The 20,739-nt window shown below is 45.6% G+C and overlaps 1 protein-coding gene across 1 annotated transcript in view; it reads right to left on the bottom strand.

The window, feature by feature from the left end:
* The window catches only part of SIK2 (salt inducible kinase 2), a 67,644-nt gene extending 50,659 nt beyond the window's left edge, over positions 1 to 16,985 (bottom strand). Inside the window, exons 1-2 of the mRNA XM_060695028.2 lie at positions 16,581 to 16,985; positions 793 to 909 (exon numbers count right to left, since the gene is read on the bottom strand). Of these exons, the coding sequence (XP_060551011.2) occupies positions 793 to 909; positions 16,581 to 16,805 (342 nt within the window). The 5' untranslated portion in view covers positions 16,806 to 16,985. The remainder of the gene's footprint in view (positions 1 to 792; positions 910 to 16,580) is intronic.
* Between the last annotated feature and the right edge of the window lie 3,754 nt (positions 16,986 to 20,739).

The following is a 20,739-nucleotide window of genomic DNA, read 5'->3' as shown; positions in this document are numbered from 1 at the left end:
TTTGGCCCATCTTACAACCTTAGCTCTTTAAGTGAACCGCTGCAAATTCTTAAGTTAATAACACGGTTGTTAAGGGAATTTGGCTCCCCCACTGACTTGTTAAGTGAGTTTTCCCCCATCTTACGACTTTTCTCGCCACGTTTGTTAAGTGAATCAATGCAGTTCTTAAACGAGTAACCCGGTTGTTAAGTGAATCTGGTTTCCCCATTGACTTCGCTCGTCAGAAGGTCGCAAAAGGGGATTGTATGACCCCGGGACATGGCAATCGTCACAAATACGGACCAGTTGCCGAGTGTCTGAATTTTGATCATACGACCATGTCACTTTTTCCAGTGCCGTTGTAACTTTGGACGGTCACTAAACGGGCGGCCGTAAGTCCACCTGTACTTGCTAACAATCATTAAGTCAAAATTCTGGCATTTTGCTGTTGCTGCTGCTACCGATTTTCCAAACTGAACAAAATCCCGGCAGGCTAGCCTAAATCAGTTAACAAAACCTGTTCCTTTCAACAATGCCTGAGTCAACAATTTTGAGGCTGGTGAATTCATGAATTATTCAAAGCCGTACAGTTGTTTAACGTCCAAAAAAGGGACAAAGGGAAAAACTTGATCTGAAGTATCAAGATTGTTTCTGGATTTGTACATGGGGATGAATTAAATCGCTGCTCAATAATTCCACCAACGACAACCAAACCCTGGATGAATTCAGGAGCGGACCGGTTAAAAAAGGTTTGAGTTCCCCGTCACTTTTGAACTTTCAGATTCGACAGGCGAGATTTAGGGATTAACGTACCTGATAAAGCTTGATAATGTGTGGATGGTCCAGCATTTTCATGATCTGTACCTCCCGGTAAATTTTTTCCAGGTTGACAGAATCGAGCTGAGATTTGTCGATGATTTTTATTGCCACCTAGAAACACACAAAAAACAAGAGAGGATCGTAACCCTGCCTTCACAAACGACGTCACCGGAGTGCAAAGAAACAGCTACCCGCCAGTTTTGACTTAACGCTAAAACATCACATGAAGAAAAATAAAGGATTTTAGAGGGGGTTGTGGTGGACTGAGTGGGAGCAAATATTATATTGTATAAAACCCATGTTCTGCTTGAGTTGATAGAAGCTGGTTCCTGAAAGAATGGGATCCACACTCACTGGCCAACACATTTCTCCCTAGCAACCTGTTTCAAAGACTTCTCAAAATAGATTTTGAGAATATATGGGGAAAGTGAGGAGACTTCCATTCCCATGACACTGGTTTTCCCTGATTTATCTCATTTTACTCTTCCGGTTATCCCGCTGTGGGAGAATGAGTGGCAGAAGCTAGGGGCAGAATGAAGAGAGGGACCAGCCTAGAGTCTCTACATAGTCACAAGCAAGATCGGTCCAACCTTCCTTGAGTGCTGTCGGCCCTTAGGTAACTCTTAGCAAGCGTGGTGGCGCGGTGGTTAGAGTGCAGTACTGCAGGCTACTTCTGCTGACTGCCAGCTGCCTGCAATTTTGCAGTTCAAATCTCACCAGGCTCAAGGTTGACTCAGCCTTCCATCCTTCCGAGGTCAGTAAAACGAGGACTCCGATTGTTGGGGGCAATTTGCTGACTCTGTAAACCACTTAGAGAGGGCTGTATAGCACTGTGGTATATATCTAAGTGCCCGCCCTCCCACCCTCCCTCCCTCCCTCCCTTCCTTCCTTCCTGTTAGAATGCAGTATTGCAGGCTAATTCAGCTCACTGCCAGGTGTTCAATCCTGACCGGCTCAAAGTTGATTCAGCCTTCCATCCTTCCAAGGTCAGTAAAATGAGAACCCAGATTGTTGGGGGCAAGAGTCTGTAAAATGCTTGGAGAGGGCTGTAAAACACTGTGAAGTGGTATATAAGTCTAAGTGCTATTGCCATTTTCCTTCCTTCCTTCCTTCCTTCCTTCCTTCCTTCCTTCCTTCCTTCCTTCCTTCCTTCCTTCGTCCCTCCCTCCCTCCCTCCCTCCCTCCCTGTGGTTAGAATGCAGTATTACAGGCTAACTCTGCCGACTGCCAGCAGTTCTATCCTGACCGGCTCAAGGTTGACTCAGCCTTTCATCCTTCCGAGGTGGGTAAAATGAGGACCCAGATTATTGGGGGCAATAAGCTGATTCTGTAAACCGCTTAGAGAGGGCTGTAAGGCACTGTGAAGCGCTATATAAGTCTAAGGGCTATTGCTATTAGTCGAGAAGATTGGTGTGCACAGGCTACAGCAATAAATCAGTTTAACTGAACCTAATCTGGAGCATCAACTCTTATTCTGTGTGTGCTAAAATGGAACAGAAGGCTTTCAAGTGAGGCTTAAGTATTGACCCTTATCATGGCAGCCATGGATCGCAAAGGAGAACAAACTCTCTGAGGTTTTATCGTGGAAACGAAGGAAAAGCAAGCAAAGGGCTGTGGCCGAGAAAGAAAACAAATAAATAAATCAGACATTGCTTCACACCAAATGTGCCTCAAAGGTTGCTCCTATTAAAAGTGCATGACTAATACGTTGTGCATTAGTCACATGTTTAACTCACATTCTCTGTGCTTGAAGGAGGAATCCCCCCACCTACTAATCCTCAGAGATAGGGGGGAGAGAGGTTATTTAACGTAAAACTGCCCTTTAAGAAAGTTCCATTAGAAAGCAAAATCAATGGGGGTGATTTATTGCATGTTTTCCTATTTAACTATGATTAATGTTTCGGAGGCTTAAAAACCCACACAGGTAGTCCTAGACTAACAATTGAGCCCAACATTTATGTTGCTAAGTGAGACATTTGTTAAGCGAATTTTGCCCCATCTTACGACTTTTCCCGCCACGTTGGTTAAGTGAATCAATGCAGTTCTTAAACTGAGTAACCCGGTTGTTAAGTGAATCTGGCTTCCTCACAGGCTCTGCTTGTCAGGAGGTCGCAAAAAGGGATCATGTGACCCCGGGACACTGCAACCGTCATAAATGCAAGTCAATTGTCAAGCATCTTAATGTAAATCACGTGAAAAAATAGTCCTTCCTTCCTTCCGGTTTGAATACTTTTTTTAATTTTAAATTTTTTAGTTTTTATTAATTTTTATCCCAGAGCTGTAATTGTACTCAACAATGAACTAAAGGGCCACCATCAGTGAGCTGTTGGACAGCATTACTTGGTCTGTTGTGTGGATGTTTGTGTGGTTTAGGGGTGGGGAATTTGTGGTGGGTGGGTGGGGGGATGTCTGGGGATTGTCATGTGTGTTGGGCCTGGTCTTTGGATGTTAAGTGAATTTCCTTGTATGGGTATACTGTGTATATACGTACAACGACAATAAAGTTGTTATTATTATTATTATAATGCCACTGTAACTTTGAATGGTCACTAAGCAAAATGTTGTAAGTGGAGGACTCCTATACATTATTGTACAACAGTTTAGGGAAAGCTAAGCCACTTAGCTTAACACAATTCAAACTATCTACAAATCTATGTATTTAAAAAAAAAAGAGTCAGAGACATATCCATTTAGAAATTAAAATACGTCCACGTTAAAAATTAAAAATTAAAATTTAGGAGTGACCGACTGAAAAATCACAGTGCATTGTCAGTGAAGAATCAGGCAAGAGCAGAGTGACCTCCAAAAAATATCAATTGTTTTTTCTCTCTCTCTCTCTTTCATACAGACGTTGGCAGACAGGTTTGGCTCATAATTACACAATGGGGTTTATTTGGTTTTCCCCCTTATCAATCTTCTGAGCTTTTATTAAGTTGCTTTTTATCCAGGAAGCGTTATTGCAAACTGTTACGGTGCCCCCATTTTTTTTTTGTATGCTGGACAGTACATCGTAGAGGCAAATATTGAATATAGAAAAACAAAATGGCTCTAGCAGGCATTTTTTTCCGGAATATTAAAAGCTGCAATGCATTCGAGAAAGAGGAATGGAGAAAATTTCTAGGGAAATCTTTCTTCGTGGTGCACATATTTAATTGGCATAATTTGCTGCTTGCTAGGACAGTATAAATACTGTATAGCATCTCCAGAATGTCTCAAGATTGATACGACAACTATTGTCATCCTCTCGGTTGGTGGGCTTCCAATAGCATCCCACTGGCCCAGTGAAAGAGTAAAAAAAAAATTGCTTCTTAAAGCTTCTTTTAAAATGGGAATAAATGTAAAGGAAATGTTTACAGCAGTGTTTCTCAATCTTGGCAACTTGGAAGATGAGTGGACTTCCACTCCCAGAATTCCCCAGGGTGAATTCTGGGAGTTGAAGCCCACCCATTGTCCAAGTTTGAGAAATCCTGGTTGACCCATCTCGTTTCTTTCTTCTACGCATTTATTTTAGGCAAATCTGGGTGGCGTGCAGGGCTTGGGCTGCGAAAAAGGGACTGTGACAGGTACAGGTAGTCCTTGAGTTATGACTACAATTGAGCCCGACATTTCTGTGGTTCAGGGAGAAATTTGTTTCCACAAAGCGGTGGTTTGATGCAATAGGAAATTCCATCTTTTCTTCTTCTTCTTCTTCTTGGCCTTACTGGGGGAGAAAAAGTACTTCTATCTCGAATCGCAGCTGAACCTGGTGATCGAGGCTCCCAACGCTGCAAAGCATTGTGTCGAGAACCTAGGCTTGGAAACTGAAAGTCAATCTGTCTGGGAGAAGGCATCAAACCCACACTTCTCTCTCTTGTTTACCCAACAGATAACCAGCTTATGAAAATGTCACAATATATAATTAAGATGAGCGGGGCTTCCAATGGGAGACAGAAAGATGAATCACCAGAAACAGCTTTTATTAGAAATAAAGAGTAGAAACTCTTATTCATCCCCCGAAAATCTTGCATGCATCAAGAGAAAAGGAGGGGGGGGGAGAGAAAGAAGGCCCAGGAAAGCAGCTTGCACCATTCAAACAAAACAAATCCAAAAAGATGCAGAAGAGGCTTGTGAAGAGACACCAAACAGATGGACCCGGCTTGCATTTTGGCAGCAGGAGGACGTTATTCTCCCTGTGCTATAGAATTATTTCCAAATAAAAGAGAATTAAGGATCTCGGTTCGTTTTCCGAACTAGGATATGACACCTTAAGTCAAGAGAGGATTTCCCAATCTTGCCCACGGTGAAGATGTGGACTTCAACTCCCAGAATTCCCCAGCCAGCCATGCATGGCTGGCTGGGGAATTCTGGGAGTTGAAGTCCACAGGTCTTAAATTTGCCAACAAACGAAGGCAAAAATTATATGTGTCCCAGGATAATGTTGCAGGATCCAAAGTGGCTCAGTCAACAAAGTCACCAAGGCCAGGAGACCCTGCCTTAAGGGGGGGGTCAAAGGTGCTATTCGGCCCTGATCTCAGGATGTTGACTACTCCAGGTTCTGCTAGAATATGGTTTCTGGGTGGCAGTTTTACGAGACTGCTTGTCGTTCATAAACATCACAGCTAATCCTCTGAAGTTTACGTTTGTCAGGATTATAAGCCTCAGCATCTCAGCCAAGAGCCATGGGCCAACTTGCAAAGGACAATTCAGCCCCTGGCCCATGTTATTTGGGGGGGGGGGGAAAGAAATGGGACAAAAACTGCACACTGCAAGCCCAAAGAGTTCAAAGGGGTTTATGTACTTTATGCCTTTCAAGAGATGCCTGAAACCTCCTTGGTATTTCCAAGCCATTCAGATATTTGGCAAAGAGGGGGTGTGGGGTTTCCACCACCACTCTGGCCTGAAGAAATACAAAATAATGGAAGCAGAGAATGACCGCAAGGCTAGGTTATGGTCAGGAAGGATGGTGAGGAGCAAGGAACGCTTTCAGGTGGGTTAACTGAGCTGGCCATACAGCTAGTCCTCCAGTTATGATGGCATTTGGGACTAGGATTGCTGTCACTAAGCAAGATGGACATAAGTGTTATGCTGTTTCTAGGACTTTGTATGGCTGCAGCCAAAAGTAAAAACTTCAGAACTTAAAAGAGAGAGAGGTGGTATTTTGAAAATGGGGATCTAGGCAAATGTTGCTAATCAGTCACTCCTCTTCTTCTCCTTCTCCTCCTCCCTCGATAGATAACTAGAGATATAGATTCTCTCTCTCTACCTACCGTATCTATCTATCTATCTATCTATCTATCTATCTATCTATCTATCTATCTATCTATCTATCTACAGTATCTATCTATCTATCATCTATCTATCTATCTATCTATCTATCTATCATCTATCTATCTATCTATCTATCTATCTATCTATCGTATCTATCTAGATGATAGATGAATCTCTCTATCATCTATGTATCTATCTATCATCTACCATATCTATCTACAGTATCTATCTATCTATCTATCTATCTATCTATCTATCTATCTATCTATCTATCTATCTATCATCTACCATATCTATCTACAGTATCTATCTACAGTATCTATCTATCTATCTATCTATCTATCTATCTATCATCTATCTATCTATCTATCTATCTATCTATCGTATCTATCTAGATGATAGATGAATCTCTCTCTCTATCATCTATGTATCTATCTATCATCTACCATATCTATCTACAGTATCTATCTATCTATCTATCTATCTATCTATCTATCTATCTATCTATCTATCTATCTATCTATCTATCTATCATCTACCATATCTATCTACAGTATTTATCTACAGTATCTATCTATCATCTACCATATCTATCTACAGTATTTATCTACAGTATCTATCTATCTATCTATCTATCTATCTATCTATCTATCTATCTATCTATCTATCTATCTATCTATCATCTATCTATCTACCGTATCTATCTAGATGATAGATAGATGAATCTCTCTCTATCATCTATGTATCTATCTATCTACCGTATCTATCTACTGTATCTATCTTCTACTGTATCTATCTACCGTATCTATCTAGATGATATAGATGAATCTCTCTCTCTCTCTACCTATCATCTATCATCTACTGTATGTATGTATGTATGTATGTATGTATGTATGTATGTATGTATGTATGTATGTCTCTCTCTCTCTCTATATATATATATATATCTACACGCATACCCACGCAAGCAAAATAACCTTTCCAAACAAGGACGAAAGAAATTTCCTCTGAAGGTCTGCAAGCTACGCAGTTCCAAGAAGTTCACTTCTCGGTAAGTCAGATGTTTCACACCAAAGCCACTGTGGTCTATTCCACAAATGTTCTTCAGCTTCTGAAATCGGAAAAGGAACTCTGTGCTACACATTAACGCCTAATCTCCTCTGACGTTCTCTCCAGCTACTCTATGCTGTGAACGAGGCCTTCATTGCTCGAGTCTTTGCAGGAGACCTCGCCACCCAGCGATTTTTTTACATTTTTTTTTTTTAAAAGAGAGCATCCTATCGAGTTCAGCCAGGGCTCCAATATATTGTAGGTTTCTGTTAAAAAGTTCTGCTGGGCCTCAGCAAAGCTCAGCTTGATAAAACAGCAAAAAAAAAAATCTCCAATGGATCTCTTTATACCTGCGATGCACTGCAAAGCTTTGACACCTGAAACATTAGTGGGTCTTCACCATTGGAAACAGGTTTATCACCGGGGCATCAAATTCCACTGCATGGACTATTTTATCCCCCCACAATCACCCCTTGTCCTGACCTCTGTCCGTTAGATTATTTCTACTGTTTAAGTCTTGTTTCTGAAGAGACAAATATGGCAAGTTTGGAAATTGGGTTTCAGTTCAAAACCACAGGATTCGAGGCAGTGCCGAAATCCAGCTTTTTTTTACGACTGGTTCTGTGGGTGTGGCTTGGTGGGCGTGGCAGGGGAAGAGTACTGCAAAATCTCCATTCCCTCCCCACTCCTGGGGGAAGGATATTGCAAAATCTCCATTCCGTCCACTCCTGGGAGAAGGATATTGCAAAATCTCCATTCCCTGTCCACTCCTGGGGGAAGGATACTGCAAAATCTCCATCCCCACCCCACTCCAGGGGAAGGATATTGCAAAATCTCCATTCCCACCCCACTCCAGGGGAAGGATATTGCAAAATCTCCATTCCCACTCCACTCCAGGGGAAGGATACTGCAAAATCCCCATTCCCACCCCATTCTGGGGCTAGCGAGAGGTGATATTTGCCCGTTCTCTGAACTACACAAAATTTCCGCTACCGGTTCTCCAGAACCTGCTGGATTTCACCCGATTCGAGGTAAACATCATTAAAAACCCATTTCAATGGATTTTCATGGCAGTTGGCCATTGATTTCAGTAGATCAAATCTAAACTGATCTGGAATTGATTCACTGATTCGGATTAAGCCCTGGCTGCCTGACAGAATATGCCAGAAGGGCTTCACACACATCGTGCTAAGCCATAAATCATGGTTCAGTAACCATGGCTGAGGGTCACACATTGTGCTAAACCAAAACTACGTATGTATTTTTATGGCTGGCCAGAAACTTGGTCACTGGGTCTTCCGCAACAGACTATCCTCTAAGGTAGAGGTCTTCAAACTTGGCAGCTTTGTGGACTTCAACTCCCAGAATAGCTGGCTGGAGAATTCTGGGAGTTGAAGTCCACAAGTCTTAAAGCTGCCAAATTTGAAGACCTCTGCTCTAAGGAGTTTTGCACGTAATTATATGCAGCAAATAAAAACAGATTCTTTCCTGTCGATGCCTATTCAGAAGATGAGCTTTGAGAGTGTCAGATTTTAGTCTATAAGGAAATTGTTTTTAGGTTTTGTAACAAAACAACACAAATTAACTGCACCGTTGGCATCTGGTCAAAGGCCTGTGGCACCCTGGGCCACATTGACTTGATGGGACCACCAGCGGGAAAATCTGTATTAATAAAGGAGAATATTTGTAGCTCAGGATTGAAACGAGGGGCTCTTGGTCCTCTCTTCAGTATTAAAACTGGATTTTTAAACCCAACTAGAGTTAAGGTCAAGCAGCATTCCAAACCCCAAAAGCCGAAACTTCCGAATGTCGTTTCTTGACTGCACAAGCTTAAGTGTGGGCCAGAACATTTATGAAAATTCCTTTCTGTAAACCCTCACCCCCAGACTAATATTTAAGATGACATAGCAACGTCCTTCTTGTATATAAGGCGATGCTAAATGAGGCAGCGCATAGCTTTGAAGACACGCAATCACCGTTCCGGGCAGAGCAATTAAAAGTGTGGTGCGATTTAATGCTCAACTTCTACCCGAGGGGGAAATTCAACATTTGAAACGAAGCATTCGAACAGGAAGCAAAATAAAGAACTAAATCCCTATTTATGAATCCCTTCTGTCTAAAGAACCAATGGCCCTAGAAGGAACACAGTGACGGGCAGGGCGTAAATCAGCACGGCCTCTCCTTATGACTACAGGACCAGTGGGAAAACTTTCTCTGCCCCGTCTTCTCTTCCAAAATATTCAGCTCTGATGGATTCAGCTTTAGGGACTTGCAATGGAGCAACAGGCTGTAAACCAATTTATTCATTAGCCTTTATGCCTTGGCTAAAGGCACAGCGGCCACAAATTGCTATTTAAATGCCAGTGCTCCTAAAAGGAAAGATCAGCCCCGATTAAACTGCGTGTAAATGCCAGAGGACTGTTCTTTTTGGATCTCTCTTCCAAAGCCAGATCCAACTCAGTGCGGATCTGCTTTCTTGACGTGGTTTTCTGAATGAATGGAGAAAAGGTATCTACAGAGTTCTCGTGAATGTAGTGACACTATCAAGATTTTTTCAAGGCAATTATTTATTAAACCTCTATACCATCACTTTCAACAAATTGACCAGAAACCTATTCAATCTTTGTTTGTTCACGCTGGCTTGAGCTAAATTTTAAATTGGTTTTAAATTGGGTTGTTTTAATTTACGGCCAGAATATCTAATTATTTTAATACTGTTTTTTAAATTTTGTATGCTTTGTTTTTACTTAGGCTGTGCACCACCCTGAGTCCTATTTGGAGAAGGGCGGTATAGAAATTTAAACAAACAAACAAACAAACAAACAAACATAGGAGGCATGAATTGGTCTCTACCAAGAACTTTTAAAAACCCCACTGGATGTCTCAATTTAATACGACTGCTTTCATTGTTCTTTCTTTTTATTATTATTATAACATAAAATGACATTACAAGACATACAACATTTATATATATACTCTCTTAACAGCTATTTCGTGATGATCTTCTAGTATTTACATTTTCCCCCTTTTCGCTTTATATTATTCCAGTTTCTTCTTGTCCCCTGTTTTTTAATTACAGTGTATTTATTAAGACCTCTATTAACTATATATTTTCTATACATTGACATATTCGTTATTTCCTATGGTATAAGTGGCTGGAGAATAGGAATAGGAATAACGGAGAAGAAAAATAGGGGTGAAATGCTTTAATTGTTCAAGGTTTAACACCGACACCTATTTATCCAGCAAATTACAGGTAGCCCTCGACTTACGACAACTGAGCCTGAAATGTACGTTGCTAAGTGAGACGTTTGTTAAGTGAGCTTTGCCCCATCTTTCTTGCCACAGTTGTTAAGTCAATCGTTGCAGCAGTTAAGTCAGTAACCCGGTTGTTACGTGAATCTGGCTAAACCCCCCCCCTTGCATGTCAGACGGTCACAAAAGGGAATCACATGCCCCCAGGATACCGACATAAATACGAATCAATTGCCAAGTGCACAAAATTTGATCACATGACCATGGGGGTTGTTGTAACGGTTGTTAAGTGTGAACAATGGTCGTAAGTCCCCTTTTTTCCAGCACCGTAACTTTGAACGGTCACTAAACGATGTATTGTAAGTTGAGGACTCCCTGCATAATTGCACACGTCCTCTGTATGCCACCCCGCAAAAAACCGTCACACTGAACTTAATAAACCATTGTTTGCCTTTCCAAAACGGCGTCCTTAAAGCAGGAGAAAACTAACTTATACTACCGATGCCAGATTTGGGAGAAAAGGGTTTGAGTTCTGCGGGAAACCACACCATTAACATGATCAAGGTGTGATATTTTTTTATTTTATTTTTTTTAAATGATAGTTAACAAGCGGAACCACAAAGCTGCTTCCACAGCTGTTGCCACGCTTGTCCAAGCAGTTAAGGGGCTGGCTGAGACAACGCATCCATGCTGTGTACAACAGTCACACTTCGAATATGTGCCTCCAGCATAGGCCCCGGGGCCAGGCCTCCAGAGAATTTTTCCGGCGAAGCACAAGAGAAATGGAAAGTTTGTTGAAAGCTGCCAACCGGCTTTTGCACTTTGGAAACGGGCAAAGAAAACAAGCAAACAGCGTTACTAGCTAAAGAAAGATGGACGGGGTGCAAGATTAGGACAGGCCTGGACTGGCTGTTCTCTTTTTTTTTTTTGATGCTAGGATGGCAAGAGAGAGAAAGAGAGGGAGGGAGGGAGGGAGGGAGGGAGAGAGAGAGAGAGAGAGAGAGAGAGAGAGAGAGAGAGAGAGAGAGAGAGAATTATGCATCTCATTGTAGTCTCAGCTACCGGGAGGAAAGAAAATGCTGGAAGGACAAATGCCTAGCAGTCAAAAGGTGGAATTTGTGCTGTCTAAGAGTCGGCACAAACCAGAAACTGCCGGGAAAACGGACCATGGTCCTGATTAGCAGTGAAAAACTGGCTTCGCCGTGGTTTATCTGCTCGTACCCCCGAAGCTCAAGTAGTTGTTAAAAAAGGGTCACGTCCTCTTTCGTAGATCGAGATTGATTTTCAAATTATGTTTGCTATGAGATTTATTTATCCACTTATTATTTTTCAAAGCGCCGGAAGGCAAGAGAAGAAACGATGGATGGAAACTAACCGAGAGAGAGAGACGCAACCTGGAATTAAGGGGAAACTTCCCAACAGTGAGGACAATGAACCAGTGGAAGAGAAGTTGCCTTCAGAAGTTGTGGGTGCTTCATCACTGGAGGTTTTTAAGAAGAGATTGTTGCATGGCCACTTGTCTCAAATTGTGTAGGGTCTCCTGCTTGAGAAGGAGGTTGGACTAGAAGACCTCCAAGGTCCCTTCCAGATATATTCTGATTGAATCCTTGGAAAGTCACAACATTTTTCTACCATCCCCCCCCCTCCAAAGTGATATCATTTTTCCAAGGGATTTCTTTCATTTCTTCTCCAAAATGAATCACAAATCCCCACCCCTTTATTCCTAATTCCAAATCCCTTCGAAGAACAAGGAAATAATTCCTCACTGTTCTACCTGAGGCTGCTTCTGCTAAGTCACGTTTTCCTTCAAGCAGGTTCATCTCAAGATCACCGTTGCTTCTAGCGAAGGAACTCCCTTTCCAAAAACATCCACTCGTCTTCAAGATGCCTCTCTCCATCTAACCCATGACTTCATTCTCACAATTGTTGCACTCTGGTTGTTCCTTCCTCTGTCTTTTTGGCAGTTGGTTCTAAAACACCCACCCCCCTCAAGATTTCTGATTCCCCCCCAAGGTTCCTTACTTCTGTCCTTTTTGGAGGAAACGCTTTGGATTTCAGAAAGCAGCTTCAATGGATCATCTTTTGAAGGACATCCTGGATCAGCTCCTTTTGAGGCTTCTCAATATCTCTTGATCTTCCATGGGAGGACGGTTTAGGTCAGGGGTCTGCAACCTGCGGCTCTGGAGCCGCATGTGGCTCTTTCATCCCTCTGCTGTGGCTCCCTGGTGCTCAAAATATGCGTCACAACCGTCAATGTGCGACACCCGCCGGTACGTGATTTATTGAGCTTCTTGGCCCATCTTTTTTTTTTTCCGGAGTTCAAAATGTTTTTGTTGCATGCAGAAATAAAAATTTGTTTTCTCTGTAGCAGTTCATTTATTTCATAAATGCAACACACTATAGTTTTTTTCTATACATAGTATAAAGGTTAAAAAAAATGATATATGCAGTTTTATCTTCATTTTAGATGTCAAAAGGGTTTTGTGGCTCCCGGTGTTTTCTTTTCTGTGGGAAATGAGTCCAAATGGCTCTTTTGAGTGTTTAAGGTTGCCGATCCTTGATTTAGATTGTCAGTCTTCTACCATGTTTCCCCCAAAATAAGATATCCCCCGATAATAAGCCCAATCGGGCTTTTGAGCGCATGGCAATAAGGCCAACAGCTTATTTTAGGGTTCAAAAAAATATAAGACAGGGTCTTATTTTTGGGGAAACACGGTACAATTTTTCTTCTGATAAGACTCATTTCCTAGATTTAGTACTCTACTTCAGAAGGGTTTGGCATAGCAAGTTTCACTAGAAATCATCCCTGGATGGTACATCTACACATTGACAGGAAGCTATTTCCAAGCCTAAGGAGTTTTTTTCCTGAATACAGCACCTCAGAGAGAGAGAGGCGAAGATCATCCAGAAATCAAGCAAGCAGGAGGCCCTTTGATCTTTGCAGGATGTCTTCCTGAAGACTTTCCTTTTGGTCATGTTCCGTGCACAAAGTCTCAGAAATATATTCAGCTGCCATGAGACAGTACTGTTCCCTCTCATCTATGCCCTGTGGGAGCATTCTCATTATTTGGTGGTGGGGGGGGGAAGAGGACATGGGCTCTCCGACTTGAGAAAAACCACCCTCTCTTGAGGTAGTCTTTTCCAAAGGAGCCACTTATCGAGGTGCTCCTCACATGATCTTTGATAGTCTTTCATGTTTTTCCTTGGAGTAGCTACTCCAATTTCTCAGGATCAGGAATGGTAGTAGAATCCTGTATTTAATCATGTATAACTATTATTCTTCTCTTCCTTACTAGTATCTATCTCTTCCCACTTATGACTATAACCATGTTGTTTGTATCTTTCAATTTATATTTTTTTTATTTGTTTCCTAGTACGATTTGATAGCTTATAAGTAACCTTGACTATCACTAAGTGTTGTATCTTTTTATTCTTGATGAATGCATTTTATTCTCCTTATGTACACTGAGAGCATATACACCAAAGACAAATTCCTTGTGTGCCCAATCACACTTGGCCAATAAAGAATTCTATTCTATTTATTATTTACCTTTTAAGAAAAAAACACAGAGGCTACCACCATTGCAAAAAAAAAAAAAAAAGCTCCTTACAAGCGCAGCACCCACAGATTCAAATGTCATTCCCGGTTTCACATCACCAAGCATCGAAAAGCCACAAACAACCATTTTTAAAGCCGTAGCAGTAGCAATAGTAAGAAAGCAAAGGCAGTACCGATAGTGACAGGTGCCTTGGCTGCCATCCCAAAACAACCGGACCAACCCTTGAATACCTTCGACATTGACAGAATCTCCATCGATCAATTGCAAAAGGCAATTTGGATGAGCTTATATTCTTTTAACACCCTTAAGACATTTGCCGATCTCAGATCCTTGGAAAAGAATCGAAAGGTGGATTAAAAACACCAAATTCGGTCGGAACATCTGGTTGACTGATACATAAAACATGTACGCTCCCCGATTCTCAAAAATCCCGGGTGGCTCACAACAACCCAGCCAAGAAATTACAATAAAACATAAACAAGAAAGAAAGAAAGAAAAAGAATAAAGTTTCTCAGGTCTACTTAAGAGTTGTGATAGGGCTCCGCGTACCTAGGAAAGAGTGCTAGGTAGAAAAGCCACTCATCCTCTCTCCCGTCTACCTTGGGATGGATGCCTTTGAATCTACTGCCCAGGAGAGGAATCTTCCCCGGATAATCTTATCATTGGATCCACAGAGATCTCTGAAAAGATCTGAAGCAGCGTTCACGAGCCCGAGGAGACTCAGAAGTCTTCTTCCAAAGCCAGCAGAGCTCCACACACCTTTGGTTGGGGGGCACCTCTGCACTAAGCAATCTGCATGGGGGGGTCCCCCTTTCAGAGTCTGCACCCCCTGGCTGTCCCAAAGCTGCTTCCCCACCCCCCCAAAAAAAGGCAACTGGATTTCCTTGGCTTTTGACCTTCGGGACAACCTGGATGACGGAGAATCCCCACAGACGCCCCCCTTACTGTTTTCTCTCGCACCCTGACCCTGAGACACCCCCTCCACACACACACACACACATTCCGGGGGGGGTGTCTCTCTGCCCTTCCACCTGCAACCCCATGCCCAGGGCCAGGTGGGCAGCAGAGCCAGTCTGTCTGCAGCATCACTGCAGTCCCAACTTGGAGGGGTCTGTGTGTGTGTCACAGCATTGCAGGCGAGGGGGCACCCCCCCCAAAAAAGCCGTGGGCGTGCCCTGCCTGACTCCCTACTCCCCCACCCCAATTTAGGGTCCCAAATGTGGGGCAGGGTCTGGGGGAGGCAAATTGAAGAGCAGGATCTCCCCCAAGCCAAGGGGGATCCCCTGACTGAATCTCTGCTACCCCCAATTTCAGAGCCCAAACGGTGGGGAGGGTCTGGGGGAGGCATATTGAAGAGCAGGATTCCCCCCTAAAGCCATGGGGATCCCCTTACTTAAACCGTGCTTCCACCCACCCCCCAATTTAGGGTCCCAAACGGTGGGGAGGGTTTGGGGGAGGCATATTGAAGAGCAAGAGCCCCCCCAGCAAAGCCATGGGGATCCCCTTACTAATTCCATGCTTCCTCCCACCCCCCAATTTAGGGTCCCAAATGCGGGGCAGGATGGGGGGGCATACTGAAGAGCAATAGCCCCCCCCAAAGCCATGGGGATCCCCTTACTTAATCCCTGCTTACCCCCCAGCCCCAATTTAGGGTCCCAAATGTGGGGCAGGGTGGGGGGGGATACTGAAGAACAGAATTCCCCTGACTGAATCCCTGCTTCCCCCAACTTCAGATCCCAAACGGTGGGGAGGGTCTGGGGGTTGAAGAACAAGATTCCGCCCCCTGTCCCAAAGCCATGGGGATCTCCTTACTTAAACCGTGCTTCCTCCCACTCCCCAAATTTAGGCTCCCAAATGTGGGGCAGAGTCCTGGGGGGCATACTGAAGAGCAAGAGCTCCCCCACCCAAAGCCATGGGGATCCCCTTACTTAATCCCTGTTTCCCCCCAGTCCCCCCCCCATTTGGGGTCCCAAATGTGGGGCAGAGTCGGGGGGGGGGAACATACTGAAGAGCAAGAGCCCCCCCCCCACCAAAGCCATAGGGATTCCCTTACTGATTCCCTGCTTCCCTCCCCACCAGCTTCCCCCAATTTAGGGCTATGGGGATCCCCTTACTTAATCCCTGCTTTCCCCCCAAGCCCCCTCTCCCAATTTAGGGTCCCAAATGTGGGGCAGAGTCGGGGGGGGGGGAACATACTGAAGAGCAAAAGCCTCCCCCCGAAAGCCATGGGGATCCCCTTACTTAATCCCTGCTTTTCCCCCAGCCCCAATTTAGGGTCCCAAATGTGGGGCAGGGTGGGGGGGGATACTGAAGAGCAAGAGACCCCCCCCACCAAAGCCATGGGGATCCCCTTACTAATTCCCTGCTTCCCCCCCAGGTTCCCCCAATTTAGGGCCATGGGGATCCTCTTAATCCCTGCTTCCCCCCCCAACCCCCTCCCTCAATTTAGGGTCCCAAATGTGGGGCAGGAGGCAGATTGAAGCGCAGGGTCTCCCCCCCCTCAGCCCCCCTGCGCAGAGGGAAGCCCCCCCCACCGCCCCCTAAGTCCCAGATTCTCACGTTCTTCTGCCCCTTTCCGGGGGGGGACGCCCCCCTCCCGCTCCTCCCCCCCCCACAGACACGTGTCTCCGGCAACCCCCCCCCGTTCCCACGACCTTCCCGCTCTCTCACCTCGCTGCGCGTGATGCGGTGCCGGCCCAGCTTGACCACGGCGAAGTTGCCCTTGCCCAGCGTGCCCTCGATCTCGTAGAAGCCGACGCGCACCGGCACCGAAGAGCCTCGGGGCGGTTGAGGCTGAGGCGGCGACGACGACGACGACGGCGGCGGCGGCGGCGGGGGTTGTAGGAGCAGAGCGGCGGCGGCCGGAGGAAGCCGCCGGGGCTCGGCCATCACCATGCTGCCCGGGTCGGCTCCAGCGCCTCACCCGCCGCCGCCACCGCCGCCGTCGCCGCCAAGGACGGAGAGCCGCTGAGGGAGCCGGAGGACGCGGGGACGCGCACGCGCGCTCCCTCACCCTCCTTCCCTCTCCTCTCTCTTTCGGACGCCCCGCCCCTCGCGCGTCACCACGGGCGGAGCGCGTCGCCCCGGCAACCGCCGCGCGCCGCCAATCCGGACGCTCGGCTCGAGGGGGCGGGGCCGCTCCCGCCAAAAAAAAAAAAAAAAAAGCACAACACCTCAGCGGGAGAGAGATTACCCATCATGCCCCGCGTGAGGCAGCCCTTCGCGCGGGGCTCGGGTCGTGAGGGGAAGCGCTTTCCCTTTTTTTTTTCCTTTCTTTTTTTCTTTCTCTCTTTTCTCCCCTCCCACAGTCCCGACCTGGGTAGGGGGTCGTCTGAGAAAGCTTTCTCTCCCTTCTTGAGCTGCCCCCTCTTTTCCGTTTGGTTTGGGTCGACGACACGCATCCTCTGGACGCGCGTTCCCACGTGCGCGGGTAAGCTTCTTTCCCTCTCCCCCCCCCACCCCACCGGGCTCAGATCTTTCTCTCTCCCGGGCTTGGATCACTAGAGCGGGTCGTTCGGCTCGTGCGACCCGCTCTAGCGATCCGAGCCCGGGAGAGAGAAAGAAGCTGATGATGTTGGTTTGGTCTCAAACCAGTGCTGTGGAGTCGGAGTCGAGGAGTCGGAGTCGGAGGAAGTTTTGGGTACCTGGAGTCGGAGTCGGAGTCGGAAGTACAAAAAACTGAGGAGTCGGAGTCGGAACACTTATCTCCCGACTCCATAGCCCTGACAGTGCTGTGGAGCCGGAGTCGAGGAGTCGGAGTCGGAGGAAATTTTGGGTACCTGGAGTCGGAGTCGGAGTCGGAAGTACAAAAAACTGAGGAGTCGGAGTCAGAACACTTATCTCCCGACTCCATAGCCCTGATAGTGCTGTGGAGCCGGAGTCGAGGAGTCGGAGTCGGAGGAAATTTTGGGTACCTGTAGTCGGAGTCGGAGTCGGAAGTACAAAAAAACTGAGGAGTTGGAGTCGGAACACTTATCTCCCGACTCCACAGCCCTGTCGCAAACCAGGATTTGTTTTAAACTAGGATGGGTTTGAATCAAAAGCAAGGGGCTGGGCTAAGACCACATAGGATGGCAACCCCCCTCTCCCAAATCTGCCCCCCCCCAAAAATCAGACATTCACACTGCAAGATCTGCTAATTGGATTGGCATTACAGGGAGTCCTTGACTTCGCAACCGTTTGTTTTAATTAATGATTGGTTTAATAATTTCGTTTAAATTCTGGTCCGAATGATGGACTCCCTGTAATGTGTCAGTTTTAATTCCAGATTGAGTAGCTTTGGGTCTGAGCTTTAGATACAGATTAACAGAGTTGGAAGGGACCTCGGAGGTCATCTAGTCTAACCCTTCGCTCAAGCGGGAGACCCTACCCCATTTCTGACAGATGGCAGTCCGGTCTCTTCTTGAAACCCTCCAGCGATGAAGCTCACACAATTTCTGAATAACAGAATAATAACAGAATAACGGAGTTGGGAGGGACCTTGTAGGTCATCTAGTCCAACCCCCCGCCCAAGCAGTAGACCCTACCCCATTTCTGACCGATGGCAGTCCAGTCGCTTCTTGAAAGCCTCCAGTGATGAAGCTCCCACAACTTCCGAAAGCAACTTCTGTTCCATCAGCTGACTGTTCTCACTGTCAGAAAGTTCCTCCTTATTTCTAGGTTGAATCTCTCCTTGCTCAGTTTCCATCCATTGTTCCTTGTCTGGCCTTTGGGTGCTTTGGAAAATAGATTGTCCCCCTCCTCTCTGTGGCAGCCCCTCAAATATTGGAAGACTCATGTCTCCCCTGGTCCTTCTCTTCACTAGACTAGACATGCCCAGTTCCTGCAACATTCATCTTATGTTTTAGCCTCCAGTCGCCTAATCACATTTGTTGCTCTTCCCTGCACTCTTTCTAGAGTCATCCTCCTGCAGGAATACAACCTTTGGATCTCTTGGGATCTAAAGAGCCTGTCAATATGAACTTAAATGCAAGCAAAGGAAAGATCACGCATAAGTCTTGAAATTAGGAATTGACCTGCCTGCTTTATCTCCACGTGGAAATGTTTTCAAGGTGCATCTGCGAAGCCACCTTGCTAAAGACATTCGAATGAATGGATGAAGATAGAGATTCTCAGTCATCCAAAGGTGCTTTTGCAAGAGGCAACTGAATAACAGAACCACAGAGTTGGAAGGGACCTTGTAGGTCATCTAGTCCAACCCCCACCGAAGCAAGAGAACTCTACAGCCGTGATGATGAGCCTATGGCAAGCGTGCCAGAGATGGCACACAGTGACCTCTCTGATGACACTAGAGCCATCATCCCAGTTCAGCTCTGCTGCGCATTCGCACACACCTCCCACCAGCCAGCTGGTCGCAGGGGTGGGGCACATGCGCGGGGGTGTGTACGCATTGGATTTTGGGGGTTTGGGCGCATGTTTTGGGCACTCGGTCTAGAAAAAGTTAGCCATCACTGCCCTACACCATTTCTGACAAAGTGTTGTGGCCCGCCAGCAGCCTGCGCAGATCGTGGCTGATCCCAACGACGACGAGGTTGGTGTGGGGTCGTGCCAGCAGCCTGCACAGCCGGCGCTCGTGTCGGACAGCGAGGAGGCTGAAGAGAATGTGGTGCCAGAGGCAGAGACTCAGCCTGAGCCTTCAGAACCTCCAGAGGCTCCTTCAAGTGGAGAGAGCGAAGTGGAGGAGCCTCTCCTCATTGCTTGAGCACGCAGGGCTTCCAAAAGGCAGGAGTGGCTACTCAGGAGGAGGAGGTCTCCTTGAGAGTAAGGTTTGAGGATAATTGGCCACTCCCTTAGCCTATTTAAGTCGCACGCAGTTAGTAATTTCTTGCTGGAAACAACGTGTAATTATTACAGAGCATTTTGGAGAGTGAATGTCTTATTGTATCTTGTTTTCTGGGCTGGTTGCCAACCTTTGCCGGACTTTGTTTATTCTTGGTATGTTATAACTTTGATAAGGACCATTGGTGTGTGTCACAATCCTTGGGAATCCGGAGCTGGGACAGAACACAAATGGCAGTCCAGTCTCTTCTTGAAAGCTCCCAGTGATGAAGCTCCCACAACTTCCGTTGGCAACTTCTGTTCCATTGGTTGATTGTTCTCGCCCGACTTTTTCAAGAGGCAACTGGACGTTCTGGTTTTCCTTTGAAAACATTTCGTTTCTCATCTAAGAAGCATCTTCAAAGAAAAGACGCTTTGGGATAGAATAAATTGAATTTGCATCTTGCATAGATGCAACTATGTAACTTCAATGGCATTGCAAATTACTATTTGTAGTGTGTAATTTTAGGATGTGACCGAGTTGTGAAGTTCAGGAAAAGGATTACAGTGGTTTAGTTATGGTTGCTGAATTGCTAAATTGTGCCCGAACTTTCCAACCCTGTGGACCATAGCCCATTAGCCCCCCTGACTTCCAGAATTTTCCCAATTTCACGTTCATTGCGTTGATGACACTATCCAACCATCTCATCCTCTGGAGCCCCATTCTTTGGCTTTCCATCTTTCCCAACATCAGTATCTTCTCCAAGGAATCCTCTCTTCTCATCTGGTGGCCAAAGTATCTGAGCTTCAGCTTCATTTCGAATAGAAATAATAGAAATAACAGAATAGAGAGAATAGAATGGAATAGAAGTGGAAGGGGCCTTGGAGGTCTTCTAGTCCAGCCAGGGGTGAAATTCAGCAGGTTCTGGCGAACCGGTAGCGGAAATTTTGAGCAGTTTGGAGAATTGGTAGCGGAAATTTTGAGCAGTTCGGAGAACCGGTAGCGGAAATTTTGAGCAGTTTGGAGAACCGGCAAATACCACCTCTGGCTAGCCCCAGGAGTGGGACGGGA

This window comes from Pantherophis guttatus, chromosome 9 (assembly GCF_059756535.1).
Source record: "Pantherophis guttatus breed Tessera chromosome 9, ASM5975653v1, whole genome shotgun sequence".
Classification (NCBI taxonomy): Eukaryota; Metazoa; Chordata; class Lepidosauria; order Squamata; family Colubridae; genus Pantherophis; species Pantherophis guttatus.
This window is presented reverse-complemented; position numbering and strand designations above follow the sequence as displayed.